This window comes from Scylla paramamosain, chromosome 27, assembly GCF_035594125.1.
Source record: "Scylla paramamosain isolate STU-SP2022 chromosome 27, ASM3559412v1, whole genome shotgun sequence".
In the NCBI taxonomy this organism is placed as follows: Eukaryota; Metazoa; Arthropoda; class Malacostraca; order Decapoda; family Portunidae; genus Scylla; species Scylla paramamosain.
Window position 1 is genome coordinate 21,030,360 of NC_087177.1, and position 17,418 is coordinate 21,047,777.

At 45.8% G+C, this 17,418-nt stretch overlaps 2 protein-coding genes across 2 annotated transcripts; one reads left to right on the plus strand and one right to left on the minus strand.

Annotated features, from left to right (window-relative positions):
* Positions 1-12,391: 12,391 nt before the first annotated feature.
* LOC135114353 (histone H3) lies at positions 12,392-13,498 on the plus strand. The gene has a single exon (XM_064030259.1). The coding sequence runs from the start codon at positions 13,066-13,068 to the stop codon at positions 13,474-13,476; it is 411 nt and encodes a 136-aa protein (XP_063886329.1). The 5' UTR covers positions 12,392-13,065; the 3' UTR covers positions 13,477-13,498.
* A 623-nt stretch (positions 13,499-14,121) lies between these two features.
* On the minus strand, positions 14,122-14,510 carry LOC135114355 (histone H2B-like). Its single transcript, XM_064030261.1, has one exon. The coding sequence runs from the start codon at positions 14,491-14,493 to the stop codon at positions 14,122-14,124; it is 372 nt and encodes a 123-aa protein (XP_063886331.1). The 5' UTR covers positions 14,494-14,510.
* Between the last annotated feature and the right edge of the window lie 2,908 nt (positions 14,511-17,418).

The window sequence follows — 17,418 nt, forward strand, 5'->3', positions numbered from 1 at the left end:
ATGGTCCGGATGGGGTCCCTCCTATTGTTCTCCGAAACAATGCCTCCATGCTTGCACCTTGCCTATTCAAATTCTTTCAGCTCTGTCTGTCAACACTACCTTTCCTTCTTGCTGGAAGTTTACCTACATTCAACCTGTTCCTAAAAAGGGTGACCGTTCTAATCCCTCAAACTACCATCCTATTGCTTTAATTTCCTGCTTATCTAAAGTTTTTGAATCTATCTTCAACAGGAAGATTCTTAAACATCTATCACTCCACAACCTTCTATCTGATCGCCAGTATGGGTTCCGTCAAGGCCGCTCTACTGGTGATCTTCTGGCTTTCCTTACTGAGTCTTGGTCATCCTCTTTTAGAGATTTTGGTGAAACTTTTGCTGTTGCCTTGGACATAATTATCAAAAGCTTTTGATAGAGTCTGGCACAAAGCTTTGATTTCCAAACTACCCTCCTACGGTTTCTATCCTTCTCTCTGTTTACTTCATCTCAAGTTTCCTTTTTGACCGTTCTATTGTTCTTCTCCTAAATCAATTAACAGTGGTGTTCCTCAGGGTTCTGTCCTGTCACCCACTCTCTTCTTATTATTCATTAATGATCTTCTAAACCAAACTTCTTGTCCTATCCACTCCTACGCTGAAGATACCACCCTGCACTTTTCCACGTCTTTTCATAGACGTCCAACCCTTCAGGACGCAGGGAAGCCACATAACGCCTGACTTCTGATCTTTCTAAAATTTCTCATTGGGGCAGAACAAACTTGATATTGTTCAATGCCTCAAAAAATCAATTCCTCCATCTATCAACTCGACACAACCTTCCAGACAACTATCCCCTCTTCTTCAATGACACTCAACTGTCCCCCTCTTCTACATTGAACATCCTCGGTCTGTCCTTTACTTATAATCTGAACTGGAAACTTCACATTTCATCTCTAGCTAAAACAGCTTTTATGAAGTTAGGTGTTCTGAGACGTCTCCGCCAGTTTTTCTCACCCCCCCAGCTGCTAACTCTGTACAAGGGCCTTATCCGTCCATGTATGGAGTATGCTTCACATGTCTGAGGGGGGTTCCACTCATACTGCTTTTCTAGACAGGGTGGAATCAAAAGCTTTTCGTCTCATCAACTCCTCTCCTCTAACTGACTGTCTTCAGCTTCTCTCTCACCGCCGCAATGTTGCATATCTAGCTGTCTTCTACCGCTATTTTCATGCTAACTGCTCTTCTGATCCTGCTAACTGCATGCCTCCCCTCCTTCCGTGGCCTCTCTGCACAAGACTTTCTTCTTTCTCTCACCTCTATTCTGTCCACTTCTCTAATGCAAGAGTTAACTAGTATTCTCAATCATTCAATTCATCCCTTTCTCTGGTAAACTCTGGAACTCCCTGCCTGCTTCCGTATTTCCACCTTCCTATGACTTGAATTCCTTCAAGAGGGAGGTTTCAAGACACTTATTCATCATTTTTTGACCACTGCTTTGACCCCTGTATGGGACTAGCATTTCAGTGGGCATTTTTTTTATTTCATTTTTGTTGCCCTTGGCCAGTGTCCTTCCTACATAAAAAAAAAAAAAAATAGTAGTAGTACTAGCAGTAGTATTAGTAGTAGTAGTAGTAGTAATGCTATTTTTCATATATTTAGTATTTTTTTTTTTTCATATTAATATTTATATTTATATTTTTTTGTTTTGTTTTGACATTCATACGAATGCTATAAAGGTGAAGCATAGAAATTTATTTGATTAATTAATTAAGTTATATATCTATTTATTTTGATTTTTTAAATTAATTAATTAATTTATTTTTATTATTATTATTTTTTTTTTTATGTCTCTATGATAAGCAAAGCATTATAGACCTTATGAAAGCACATATCCTCTAGAGTCTTGCCCTACAAAAGATTCTGTAAAGTAAAAAATAAAGGGAATAAGTGTCAGTGACGTTTGATGAATAGAGGAAGGCGTGGCAGAAATTACCATAAAACGTATATAAATGAAAATTTATCTTCCTCGTATTTTCCAACTTGCGTTTGCTTCTTGAAAATTTAACTGGGTGGGTCATATAGCAAACATATTGTTCTTTCCTCCATTGTAGTTTGTTTCCAGCAAGCCCCCTAAATAAAGTTTCTGTTTTTTTTTTTTTTTTTTTTTTTTAAGAAATGAGGAATTACATTCTAACGCTGATCACTGAGCGGAGCGTAGACGAGCTGCTATCCTCAAGGACGTTACCTCTCTCTCTCTCTCTCTCTCTCTCTCTCTCTCTCTCTCTCTCTCTCTCTCTCTCTCTCTCTCTCTCTCTCTTTCTCTCTGTCTCTTAGTGAAGAAGAATTAACATGAGTAAATAAGACTTTAAATAAAAAGAATATATATATATATATATATATATATATATATATATATATATATATATATATATATATATATATATATATATATATATATATATATATATATATATATATATATATATATATATATAATGATTGACGTGATGGTAGGATGTGCAATGACAGAGGCTCGAAAAGGCTCCCTCACCGCAACGAGGGGTCAAATCTAATACCATCTGCTTGCACGCGGTAAGTCGCTGGTGGCGGGGGGTGAATGGGGATTCCTGCATGGATGCTTCCAGGGCCCCGCCCCACCATCTCTTGACTACCTTCCTGCCCAGCCCTTGCCGCACCCAACTACCTCTGTGTGGGGGGTGAAGTGGCTTCCACTGAATGGTGTGGTTACCGTCCCCGTCATCAGTACTGGCCGCTCCTTAACTACCTCGGGGGGTACCGCTACCGGAACGTCATGCCGACGGCCGGGGGCCCCATTGCCGTGACGTCAGTGGGAGGAGTGCGGTTCGTGCTATCCCCGTCTCTCTGGAAGTGGTCCGGTGCCCTCTTGAAACCTAGGCTGCGAGGCAAGAAAATAATGTATAAAAAACAAAAATATGAATAGAAAGCCATAAGACAAAAAATATGAAAAAACCACTAGGTGTTGGCACACGACCCCACTCCCTCGGTCAGAGGCATGGTATGTTAATGGCGGTGTTTTTTTGTCTAGTCCCTTTCCCAGGAGCGGTCCGGTGCCACCTTAAAACCTAGGCTGCGAGACAGAAAAATAATGCATAAAAACATAAATATGAATACAAAACCATAAGACAAAAAATATGAAAAAACCACTAGGTGTTGGCACGCGGGCCCGCCCACGTGAACGAGAGAACGACGATGATGCCACTCAGACACCATGAGTGGTACAGAAAAAGGAGATAGTGAAGGGAAGAAAGGAGGAGTCCATTATTAGAAGACAGGTTCAGGAGGCACAGTGGGAGGATCAAGGAGATTGCAGTGCGGCAAGTGACGGAAAGCTGGGGGGAGGTTGGTAATGAAATTGTATGTGATTGTGTGTCTGTCGGAGAAGGAGCTTAGTTGTTTTTCGATTCTATTGTGGAGTGTTATGTTAAGAGGGGGGATGTTGGACTCCTCGTGAATGGAGAGAGAGGTTCTGAAGTCGAACCTTTTCGTCCCAAGAGCGAAACGAATTGCTCGGTTTTGAACCTTCTGAAGTTTAGAGAGGTTGGAGGGAGCAGAGAGAGAGAGGGCATGAGGGCAGTAGGTTAAGAGAGGGAGAATGAAAGCTTTGTAGAGGTGAAGTTTTGTTTTTGTGCTGCTGTCGCGAAATCTTTCCAGGTTGCTCAAGGCCTTGGTGGCTATGGTTGCTTTTTGTTTTATATGTATATTGAAGTTGAGGTGCTTATCTATGGTGAGGCCAAGCACTTTGTTGTTGTTACTGATGGGGATTGGGGTGGGGATTGGATCAATTCTGTTTAGTGAGATTTGGCGGGGCTGACTTCTTTTAATGTTGAAATAAGTGACTTTTGATTTTTCGGGATGGGAAAGAATTCGCCATTTCATCTCCCACAGGCCAGTCGCCATCAGTTCCCATTGAATTTTGTCGGTTAGGAGATCTAACGACCTGGCACGGGCCAATTGCGTTACATCGTCCGCGTATTGAATAGTTAGTGAGTCATTGTGGGCTGGGAGGGGTAGGTCAGCTGTGTACATGTTAAAAAGGGTTAGGGAGAGTACGGAGCCTTGTGGGACTCCAGCCTGAGGGGTAAAAAATGACGAAAAGGTGCCCTGGTGGCGGATTCTTGTCTGTCTCTCATCCAGAAAACTACACAAGATGCGTTGTATTAGATAAGGGAGATTGAAGTTATTACAAATGTTATATTTTAAACCGGTGTGCCAAACATATCCTCTAGAGTCTTGCCCTACAAAAGATTCTGTAAAGTAAAAAATAAAGGGAATAAGTGTCAGTGACGTTTGATGAATAGAGGAAGGCGTGGCAGAAATTACCATAAAACGTATATAAATGAAAATTTATCTTCCTCGTATTTTCCAACTTGCGTTTGCTTCTTGAAAATTTAACTGGGTGGGTCATATAGCAGACATATTGTTCTTTCCTCCATTGTAGTTTGTTTCCAGCAAGCCCCCTAAATAAAGTTTCTGTTTTTTTTTTTTTTTTTTTTTTTTTAAAGAAATGAGGAATTACATTCTAACGCTGATCACTGAGCGGAGCGTAGACGAGCTGCTATCCTCAAGGACGTTACCTCTCTCTCTCTCTCTCTCTCTCTCTCTCTCTCTCTCTCTCTGTCTCTTAGTGAAGAAGAATTAACATGAGTAAATAAGACTTTAAATAAAAAGAATATATATATATATATATATATATATATATATATATATATATATATATATATATATATATATATATATATATATATATATATATATATATATATATATATATATATATATATATATATATATATATATATATATATATATATATATATATATATATATATATATTAAAAGACAGTGAATATCCTCTGGGGAAGGGGTGACGATCCTTATTTAACCCTTAATTTCAGTTGAATTTTGACAAGTCTACGTTAAAATGTTTCCATTTTTCTGCAGTGATAAAGAAACGTAGAGGGGTAGCTAATATATTTAGTTGTTAATTGTATCTTTTTTTCTTTTTTTTTTTCATTTATTCTTTTATTAATTTTTCTTTTCATTGCTTAATTATGCATTATGCCGACACTGCAGGTTACAATTGCAGATATTGCAAGTATTTTTGACACAATACAAGTACATCCAGCTAAACTATTGCTACAGTATAGAGAGAGTATTTCGATTACATACCTTATTCTTCATCTTCTTTTCTTCTTTTTTTTTTTTTTTAATAAATATAATAATAAATAAATAAGTAAATAGGTATTGTCAAATGAAATCGTCGAGATTACGCAGGGGTTTCGGGCAATACTTGGATGGGTGACTACACAAGCCTCATCTGTCTGAAAAAAAATAAATAAATAAATAAATAAGAATAAGAATAGGGAGAATGAACGAAAATTTTAAGTAATAAAGATAACAGTAAGAATTATTATAACAAGAATAAGAAAAATTACAATAAAGGAATATAAAAAAAAAGAAAGAAAGCATCCCATGTCTTTCTTCCTAATTGTCATAGAAGGGTGAATTCTTTTGTATATTTTCCAACATTTCCAATACAACGATATGAATGGGGGAAGAAAGAATAAGAATAATAGAAAGAAGGCCTCCCAACACCTAGTTCTCCGGTCTTGGCCAATTAGCTAACGGCGGGATCAGCGCAGTTAAGCAGGGGGTCCGGGAAGAACTTGGATGGGTGACCACAAAAGCCTCATCTCTCTGAGAATAGAAAAAAATAGCAATAAGAATGAGGAGAATGAACGAAAAACGAAAATAATAAAATAACAATAACAACTATAATAAAAAAAAGAAGATTAAGAATAAAAAGAACAAAAATAAGGGAAAAAAGTAATAATATATCTCTCTTGCTAATTGTCGTAGAATTATGAATGAAGGGTTAATTTTAGTGCATATTTTCCAACATTTTCAGCACAACAATGCAACAACAATACAGGAAAGAATAAGAATAAGAGAAATAAGCCCTCCCAACACCTTGTTCTCCGCTCTTGACCAATCAGCTGACGGCGGGATCAGCAAGGTTAAGCAGGGGGTCCGGGCAGAACTTGGATGGGTGACCGCACAAGCCTCATCTCTCTAAAAGTAGGATAAATAAGAATAAGATAAGGAAGAATAATAAAAAAAAATGAAAATAATAAAGATAACAATATTAATTATGACAAGAATAAGAAAAAAATAGAATAAAAAGAATGAAAAAAATAAGAATATCACAACTTTCTTGCTAATTGTCTTAGAATTTTAAATGACATGTCAGTTCTGCTGTATATTTTCCAAGATTTGTTATGAATGAGGGAAGAAAGAATAAGAATAAGAATAAGAATAAGAACAAAATGAATTAGACTAACAATAATGATCACATCTTTCATGCGGTGACTGCGTGGGCGATGAGCCTCACTGGACGTTTCTGACCAATCACAAGGCAGGGTTGGAGTCGTCGGGCCCACCCGATTCATATATAAAGGGATTTTGTGGGAAGCGCGGGGACACACACACGGGCTTTTCAGCTCTCGCAGCAGCAAGACCTTTTCCCCCCGCGCTCTCCGAGGACTCTCCAGCTTGAAGAAGCACTTCCCCTCGAGGAATTGCCACTGCACAGCACACCTCCTTGCTTCCAAAGGCGTAAGGACGTCCCTACAGTGGAGGAAGAAAACCCCGGCGCCTCCAGCAGCCCCCAGCAGCGCCGACAGGAGAAAAACCACAGGATCTGGCAATAGGGAATCATAAGGCAGAGTTGTTCAGCTGAGCAACCGGGGCTGCCCCGCCCTGCCCCGCACCGCTCCACCAGCCAGCCGCACACCGAGAGCACTTCTCTCGGCCCGCCCTCCACCTTCCAAACTCGACAGCGTTGCTGTCAGGGGTTTTGTCCCCTAGATTTGAGAATTGCTAGACTTGTGTTTGTTTATTACACCTTGTTAATTTTAAGTTACCTGTGACTAGGGTTTGGGAGCTACAACGCTCTGCCCCACGGCGTTCGCGGCCTTAGTCCTCCGAGCTGTGGTGGAGTTAGTTGTAGACCCATTCACTGGGCACTTCAGGTTCTTTTTCTCTACCTAACGTCCACTTCTTTATTTCCGCCGAAGCGCACTCCCAGAGGTAGTACGAAGGTCTGGCCCCGATTCCATTGGACTGAGGGGGACACTTTAGAGTGTCGCTTATAGGAGGCCCTGGGAGTTCTGGCAAACACTCTTCCTTCTGTCCTGTACACAGTGTTAGGGTGTTAGGAGGCGGCAACAGTGCTGGTGCTGTTGCCGACCTGCAGGCAGGTAGGACGCGTTTTCAGGGTTAAGGGAGGGTTGCCTCACCGAAGGGTGGTGCTGTCGAGCCCCGTTGGGGCCGGCCAGCCCCGAGGTGCTGGGAAGGGATTTACGATTCACGCAGGACGGGGCTGTTGCGACCGCTTTCTTAAGTGGGGCAGCCACAGCAACCGTTATCACTGCCAGGCAGAACTTTTCTTGGTTTCTAAGGGGCTCCTCAAGCCCCTTAGCGTAGACGACCGCTCGAGGATGACAAGAGGGAAGCAGCAGCAGCCCTGGCGGAGGACTTCGGGCACCGAAAACCTCGTACAGCGCCCAGTAAGATGCATGAGCCTCGACAGAATGAAGAGGTACAGGGGGGAATACGATTCAGAGGAAGAAGTCGAGGCCCCACCACAACACAAGCTCAAGACCACCGATTCAGAGGAACCACAAGCACAGATGACCCCAGTAGGAGCCGAAGATACCACACCAGCACCGACTCTTCCACCATCAGCTGTGCAGACCGACCTTCCAGAGGATGGATGGAAGACAGCAGGACAGAAAAAGATCAACAAAAAAGTCGCCCAGCAAAACCGTCAAGAAATAAATGTACCCAGCCCCCGACCCACCCAGCAGCCACCAACACCAGCAGAACATCCTCCAGCAGCAGTCACCACCACGTCAGGACCCCTGAAGATCATAGTGTCTCCCACTCGCGGCTTCGAGACAGCTGTACATCTGGCAGAAGCTGTGAATCAGAAAATGATGAGGGAGAGGAATCAGAAATGCACGCAGATGAAGTTTTTGGCCTCAGGAAAAGTACTGATGACTCCTCCCGACCAGGACGCTGCCGACTACTTACTGCAACTTCGAGAAGTGGACGGTCAGCAGATCCAACTCAGACCCACAGGCCAAAACACCAGCAAGGGTGTACTACTTCGCTACCCGATATTGATGCCACTCTCGATAATAGAGCGACACCCTCTGGTCCTGGAGGCCAAAAGATGCAGGATCTACAATGGAGAACCGACTCGGCAAGTCGAAATCACGGTGAAGGGGCCTCTCCCTGGCGAACTGGATCTCGAGAGCTGGGGCACTTTTTACACAAGGCCTTTCAGCCGCGAGCCCCTCCGCTGCTACAGATGCCAGCGTTTCGGCCATCACAAAAACATTTGCACCTTCCCCTTCAGGTGCGGGATCTGTGCAGGGGATCACGACACCGACCACTGCATCACGAAGCACAAGAACGGGGAGGAGACCACCACCAAATGCCCCAACTGCCAGGAAACCCACCATGCTTGGCACAGGAGCTGCATAACCAGGAGGACAATCGTCGACGCCCAGAAAACTTCACAGCAGAACTTCATGGTGTCTCACCGCCCAGCACTGGCAGCAACGTCCACTTGGGGACAACAAACAACAGCAGCCCACTCCCAGACAGCACCCAGAGGCAGCACTCACGAATTTCCAGCACTAGGACAGGGAGTAAGGAGACGAAACAACGCCCCCAGAACGAGAATCCATGCTCCACCACCGGCACATCATCCTCCGAGTCAGCAAGCTCCAACACACCAAGCCACATATCCAGCACCACAGGAACAGTTTGTTCTCACCAAGAGCGACCTGAAGCAGATGTTCGCGTCCCTGGCAGGAGCACTGGCCACGATGTTGGGCAAAACAATAGAGGAAGACAAACTAGAGACTCTCGCAGACACTGTAATAGAAACAAGCCTGAAGAAGCAAGCCCCCAGAGCTCCAGCAACAACACAAGCAACGCCACCGACCCCAGGACAAACCCCGGCAACAGCAGCCATAGAGGAGGAGAAGAAGGCACTCGGTCTGACGTCCACACGCCCCAAGCAGCAACAACAACAAGCACAAGGAATAATCAACCCACCAACCGGCAACAACAACGAGCTCCAGCACCAGCAACCCACCAAAACGAAACAGTCCGCTTCCTGCAATGGAACATAAACGGACTCAGAGGAAAGCAACATCTGCTGACGGCTGACGCTAAAGCAGAACACAGGGATGTGATACTACTGCAAGAAACCATACTTCCACACGACCCCTACCGCATAATACGAGGCTACAGAGCATTTCACAGTGCACGAGAAGAAGGGCGAACCAGGGGATGCACAATACTTGTGCGCGATTGCATCCCTTGCACACAAATAGCTAACCCTATTGATTGTGGGGAAGGGGTGGAGGTAGTGGCAGTCATCATCAAGTTACAACATATTGAGCTCACAGTCTACAACATATACAACAACCCAGCTAGCGAAAACTTTGATATCAGCGAGGTCCTCGCCTTATGTGCCACCACACATACATTCATTGGAGGAGATTTCAACGCCCATCACAGGAACTTTGGCTCAAGACAGCAGAACAGAAACGGCCATCACATCGTAGAAGTCATGGCCAATCTTCCAGAAGTGAAACTACTCAACTCCAAAGAACCTACACATATAGCTGGTGGCATCCTGGATCTCACTTTCATCTCCGATACTCTACTCCAGGAAGCAAAATGGGGACTACACCCACATCTCTCCAGTGACCATTTCGCCACGTGCACCACACTAAACTTGCCTCAACTACAGAGACCAGCACATGTCCCAAAATGGAAGATCAAAGAAGCGAACTGGTCTAGTTTTCGAGATGCCTTTCAAAGGAACCTTAACAACATCCCCAGTACCGACCAACTAGATGGAAGGACGACTCGTCACCGCCCTCCACCAAGCAGCCGACACCGCCATTCCAAAAACAAAACCGACAACTAAAAACCACAAAGACAGGTGGTATTATAACCCCGAAGTACGGGAGTACAACCACAGGATAAATCAAGCCAGAAAACTACACAGACTCTACAAAACAGACACCACGAGACAACTCTTGCGAGCCGCCATCAACATTGCAAAGGACGCCATAAAGAAAATAAAAATTGAGAAATGGCTTGACTGGTGCTCTTCCTGGAACCCCCACACCAGACTAGGAAAAATGTGGAGAAACATTCACATGGCCAGTGGGAAAGTGCCTGCCAGACCACCACTCCATCCAGACCCCAATGGAGAGGCAAACAGACTGGTATACTCTTTTGCCACCAGAAGGAAACTGGAAACTGGACAGGCTGGAAACTGTCCGCAGGGCGTGCTTGGAAGAGGCGCCGACAGACACGCCCTTCACACCACAGGAGCTCAAGGCCACACTAAAACCTCGTCGGGACACGGCAGCAGGGACGGACAGGATAACCTATTCCATGATAAGAGAAGCCGGAGAACCCGCCCACCGAGAACTCCTGCGAGTTGTTAATGCCTCGTATGACGCGGGCAGACTGCCTTTATCATGGAAACGGGCCAACATTGTCCCGATCCCTAAACCGAACGACCCGGGGAGCCATAGACCCATCTCCCTCCTTAGCTGTTTGGGAAAAACGGCAGAGAAAATGATGCTGGCACGCCTTCAGTTTGCAACAGGGGACCTGCATCAACATATATACGCCTACACCCCGAACAAAGGCACCAGAGACTGCCTCACCGAGCTGATGACAACAGTAACTAGCAGGAAAGCAGCAGTTGTCTTTGTGGACTTAGAAAAGGCCTTTGAGCTTGCAAGCGCTCCAGCGATCCTGGAGTCGCTTGCAAAACGGGGAGTCAAAGGCAAGCTACTGAAATGGACTCAGGATTTCCTTCAGGAAAGAAAAGCGACAGTCACCTTCCAAGGTAAAACTTCCCACACCAAGACCTTCGAAAATGGGACGCCTCAGGGAAGTATATTAAGTCCCTTCCTTTTCAACATCCTTATGGAAAATCTGGTGACACTCGATCTAGGCGCCAATATAAAAATCCTATGCTATGCTGACGACATAGCCATCGTCACCACAGGTCCCAGATATGCACACAGGGCACAAAGAGCCATCACCCGCATCTCCCAAGAATGCCAGCGTCTTGGGATGAAGATCAATGCCATGAAGACCAAGGCACTTCATCTTGGCTCAAGGAAGACACTTCCTCCACTACGGCTCCATGACTCTGATATTGCATGGGTGGGAAGCCATCCATATCTTGGGGTTTGGATGGATCCCCACCTCACCTTCAAGAGCCATGTCGCTGCCACAGCAGGTAAGGCAAAAGCCAGACTGAACATCATGAGAGCCATCACAGGACTGAAAAGAGGCGCCAACTATCAAGTGCTGCGAACTTATTATATCCAAGCAGTGAGGTCGGTCATAGAATACGGCGCCCCATGCCTCTCCACCGCCAGCACAACAGCCATCACCTCCCTGGAGATGCTGCAAAACCAAGCCTTGCGCCTCATGGTTGGAGCACCAAAATGGACAAGGATTTGCACTCTCCAAGTTGAAACCAACATCCCTCCTCTGGCAACAAGACTGAAAGCCGTCAGCACCGCCCACCTCGGCAAGCTCCTCAGACAAGAGACCACGTCAGAGAAGACAGAGAGCATCAGGCAAGCCCTCGCTCAGGACAGGGACCTGTTCACTAAGAAGACATGGGCCTCCACAGCAGCGGACAGCATCAAGACACTACACGTCCAACACTTTTTCACTCAATTCAAAGCAGACACACCACACGAAGATTACACCCCACCACCGCCATGGACACCACATGTTCCCCATACGTCAGCTCTCAAACCACCGACAGCCAAGGCCAAGCTCAGCAGTGCGGAGCTCTCAGCACTAGCCGAAGAGGCCTTGCAGTCAGCACCCTCCAGAGACGCTGATGTATACTATACAGACGGCTCAGTTGACCGCGAGACCAACACCGCAGCTTCTGCTTTCGTCCATGAGGAGGAAACAGCTCTCTTCCGGCTTCCTGACGGGTCGTCTACTCTGCAGACTGAGCTCCTGGCTATACTTAAAGCGCTCCAACACTCTGAACCAAGACAGAAGAAAGTCACCATCCACACGGACTCCCTGGGCTGCATCCAGGCACTGACAAGAGGGACACCAAGAGATAATGTGGGCCTGATCACTGCCATTCTGGTCACGGCCAGACGCGTCCTGGCAAACGGCAGGGCCGTGCATATCAATTGGGTCCCAAGTCACACAGGCATCCCAGGGAACGAGGAGGCCGACACAGCCGCAAAAAACGCCCTAAGTCTTCCTAATGTCACTGCAAAAATACCGCCAAGTCTCTCCAGCCTGAAGAACAACATTAAAGCGGTGACTCGCCAGGAAGCTCGGGACAACATGAGACAATGGGCCAGTGCGGGATCACCAAGTGCTTACTGGTACCTACAGGCATTACAAAATCCCGACCCCCTTCCGCAAAACCTGGAGAGGGAATCCAGAGTAAACCTACACAGACTCCGTCTAGGTTACAAATGCTTCAATGAGTTACAAAACACCTATGACACTTGTCCACACTGCCACACACAGACCATGTCCCCACTCATACACTACATTGAAGATTGTCCAGCAACAGGGACAATGCTCAACAGAAATAGTGGCACCGCTCCAGATATACTGAGACATACACCACAAGACACACTCATAGAGCTAGTACGGACGTACCCTCCACCTCGTTAACACAAACACACACACACACACTCACACCCTCACCATCGTCTTCGGACATCTTGCTGTTAGGATAGCTGTGGCTCTGCCAAAAGCCCAAGGGAAAAAGAACTAACCTCAAACCTAAGATCTTCATACCACCTGTTTCCCCGGGCCGCCGAAAGGCAAAGGCCCGCGTCACTCCAACGTGACAAATCTCAAAAAAAAAAAAAAAAAAAAAAAAAAAAAGGAAGCGCGGGCAGACTCAGCTGAGTGTTCGTTGTGAGTTGTTGTTACCACAACTATGGCACGTACCAAGCAAACGGCTCGCAAGTCCACTGGTGGCAAGGCGCCCCGCAAGCAGCTTGCTACAAAGGCAGCTCGCAAGTCTGCTCCAGCCACTGGAGGTGTCAAGAAACCCCACCGTTACAGGCCTGGAACCGTTGCTCTCCGTGAGATCCGCCGTTATCAGAAGAGCACTGAGCTGCTTATCAGGAAACTGCCTTTCCAGCGCCTGGTGCGTGAAATTGCTCAGGATTTCAAGACTGACCTCCGCTTCCAGTCCTCTGCTGTCATGGCTCTCCAGGAAGCTTCCGAGGCTTACCTCGTGGGTCTGTTTGAGGATACCAACCTGTGCGCCATCCATGCCAAGCGCGTGACTATCATGCCAAAGGACATCCAACTGGCTCGTCGCATCCGTGGCGAGCGTGCCTAAGAAGTCATCCACGAATGATCTTCATAACAGCAATATCTAGGCCCTTTTTAGGGCCAAACATCTCTTTCATTAAAGAATTTTCATAGACAATCTGTTTGGTTTTGTGGAAGAAAATATTTATTTTCCATCTTTCAGTATCAGGTTAATAATTAACTTTCGACTTTCAACTCAATATCCTTCCCCCCTTTTTTTTTTATATTATTATTATTATTCCCTCTTCCATGGCCATATCTCTTTCACTTGGGAGAATTTTTATCTTTCTTTATCTCTATTTTTTTTTTATCTTTTCTTTATCTCCACAGAATAATAATCACGATAATAATAAGCATAATAATAATAATAATAATAATAATAATAATAATAATAATAATAATAATAATAATAATAATAATGATACAATAATTATTATAATAATAATCATAATAAAAACAACAATATTAATATTATTAATAATAATAATAATAATAATAATAATAATAATAATAATAATAATAATAAAAATAATAATAATAATAATATTAATAATAATAACAATAATTATAATAATAATGCATTTGTCTATATCGTATCTTTTTTCCTTTTCAAGTGTGGCTCCAATGGAGCCGGGTATTATTTTATACTGGCAGCAGTATACTGGCCGCCTGTTTACTTGGAGGAGGTATACTTGGTAACAGCCTTGGTGCCTTCAGAAACAGCGTGTTTTGCCAGTTCACCAGGCAGAAGAAGACGGACAGCGGTCTGGATTTCCCGGCTGGTGATGGTGGAGCGCTTGTTATAGTTTGCCAGGCGGGATGCCTCGGCAGCGATGCGCTCGAAAATGTCATTCACGAACGAGTTCATGATTGACATGGCCTTGGAGGACACGCCAGTGTCTGGGTGGACTTGCTTGAGCACCTTGTAGATGTAGATGGAGTAGCTCTCCTTCCTCCTGCGCTTCTTCTTCTTGTCGCCCTTGGCAATGGCCTTCTGTGCCTTGCCAGCTTTCTTGGCAGCCTTTCCTGATGCTTTGGGAGGCATAGTGTCGCCGTACTGCTGTGAGAACGAGTGTGCGTTTTCAAATTCAAATTCAAATTCAAATTTTTATTAAGAAAAGGTGGGGTTACAAAGGATATGGGGGGAGGAAGGCTTGTAGGGGGGAAAAAAGATGGTGAAAAAACGGAAAAATAGTATGAGGTGGATAGTGTCCGGGCAGTCCGGGAAGCTGTTTTTTGATAAGTGATGAGGTGTAACAATTGGCTCTCTCCTTAATTTTTAACAGAGGAAATGGGATATAAGGTACATGTAACACATATTTACCTACCATATATACACAGACACTTGTATATTCATATATAGAAATATATACAAACTCATATACACACAAACATATTCGTATTTATATAAACACATACATGACATAGAAATATATACAAACTCTTATACACACAAACATATTCGTATTTATATAAACACATACATGACATTTAAATTATATAAAAAACTTTCATAAAGATTATATAATTTGGAAGGGTCCCATCTACCGGTAGCAGGGTGGGGGTGCTGGGTCATGCTCGATGGTCAACAGGCTCCGCGGGAACCATGCATGTTGGTGGTTTGGTGCCTCTTGGTGTAGCTCCAGGAGAGCATTGAACTGTTCCCAGCCCATATCCTGGAGTCGCTTCCAGACTCCGGACGCCAGGTTGTGGAGCCTGACGTTGAGGGCTGGGATTGAAGCCTCTTCATGCATGGCTTCCGCTGTTGTGAAGTCGTCCCATCTGAGGTTGAGGGCAAACTTCAGTGCAGCATTTTGCACCCGTTGGAGCCTGCTGATGACTGACCTGCTGAGGGCGTGTATGGGAACAGGGGGGTACGTCAGGACTGGGATCACCAGAGTCTTGATGAGGTGGAGTTTGAGCCCGCGGTCCAAGTCTCGGAAGCGGTACAGGGCTCCCAAGGTCCTCCTGGCTTGCTTGACACGGTTCGTCACGTGGGAGGTATATCCACGACCTGAGATTTGTAGTCCCAGTAGCCTCCCTCGTGGGCTGAAGTCGACCGGGTCCTCGTTGACCAGCAGGGGTGCTGGATTTTGGGTGGCCAGGGGGACGACCGCGAACTTGTTGAGGTTCGTCCTGATCCTCCATTCCTCCTCGAATGCGTTGACTCTGGCGATTTCCCTCCCAGTCCTGGAATTAAGCATCCTGGACGACCGACCTGGATGGAAGACGAGCTGCGTGACGTCGTCCGCATACTGGACGTTGATCCCTGCCAGAGAGCTTGGGCAGTCACAAGTGTAAATGGTGTACAGTGTTGGGGAGAGGACACTCCCCTGGGGGACCCCGGTGGAGAGAGGGAAAGGCGGTCCAGCGCAGGAGCCTATCTTAACCCTGGCGGTTCTGTCCTCCAGGAAGTCGCAAAGCAATCGTTCTATGGGACCGGGGAGCCCCAGGTGTAAGATCTTGAACTTGAGTCCAAGATGCCACACCTTGTCAAATGCCTTGCTGACATCCCGTAGGACGAGGTTGCACCTACTACCAGACGCTTTCTGGATCGCCAAGGTCTCCGTGACGACTGCGATGGCATGCGCCGTTCCCACTCCTCTTCGGAATCCATACTGCCCGGGACTGTACACGCCAGCTCCCTCCAGGTGGTCACGCAGGCGCTTCGTAACTACCCTCTCCAGCATTTTTCCCGGGGTTTCCAGGAGAGATATGGGACGATAGCTGTCTGGGAGGGATGGATCCTTTCCAGGCTTTACTATCATCCTCATTTCTGCCCCCTTGAAACCGTCCGGGAAGTAACCTGCAGAGAGAGCAGCATTGAAAATGTCCCGAAGCCTCCCCAACGCCGGGACTGGAAGATGGGACAAAATTAGTTTATTTATTGAGCTTCTTCCTGGGCAGGTGGCTTTGCTGGATTTGATGGCAGACCGGAGCTCCTCAGAGGATATGAGGCAGTCGAGTGCCGTGGCACCCGACAACCTCGCCGGGTCAGCCCTGTCGTGTGGAGTTGTTCTGTCAATGTTCTGTCGGAGGTAATCCAACACGTTGTCGTTGTCTTCATAGTCCTCGTCATCATTCTGGAAGACAGGCTCCCATCTGTCAGTTAATAGTCTTACCTTTTCTTCAGCAGAGTAGTGTCTTTGTCCGTTGCTGTCTGTTAGGAACGTAGAGTTTGGTCCGGTAGATCGTCCTGAGAGTCTTTTTACGTCCTTCCAAAATTTTTTTGGGTGTTTGTGAGAAGAAGCCAGCCTTGCAAGGGACTGAGCCCAACAGGTTTTAGCCTCTTCCCTTCTTGAGTCCGTTAGTGACTGTCTTAACTGTCTGTATCGTCTGTAATTGTCATATGTCCACCCTGTAGTTCTAGCGTTGTCACGTAATGCCTGGAACTGAATGCGAGTCAATTGTGTCCTCCTGGAGGGTCTGGGGCAAGGGATGGTTCTATATGAGGTCATGGGTATGTGTTTGTCAGCTACTGTCCTAACGGTCTGCATCCAGTCATCAAGGGCGCTATCAATTTCTTCTAGTCTGGCATGGGAGATGTCGTGCTGTGAAGTCATGTCTAGCTGTCTGTCGTCTTTGAAGTTGTCCCAGTTAGCTGAGTGAAAGGAGAAAGTAGGGGAGATGGGGACGAGAATGGGTGAAGAACAGATGTCAATGATCATGGGGAGGTGATCACTGGAAGTGAGGGGTCCAGGGCGGATGGAATGAGCAAAAGGGTTGAAGGGGTTGATGAGCACAATGTCGGGTGAGGAGGAAGAGACTGGGCCAAAGAAGGTGGGGAAGAAAGGTCCGATGTGCTTTACTGTCTGTAGTTGGAGAAGGTTGTCCAAGTCACGTCCTACAGAATTGGTTGTGGAGTATCCTAGTGTTGGGTGTCTGGCGTTTAGGTCCCCCGCAAAGAACACGGGGGAATGTCGTCTGAAGAGGCGGAGAAAGTCAGGATGAAGTAAAAAGGGGCGTCTAG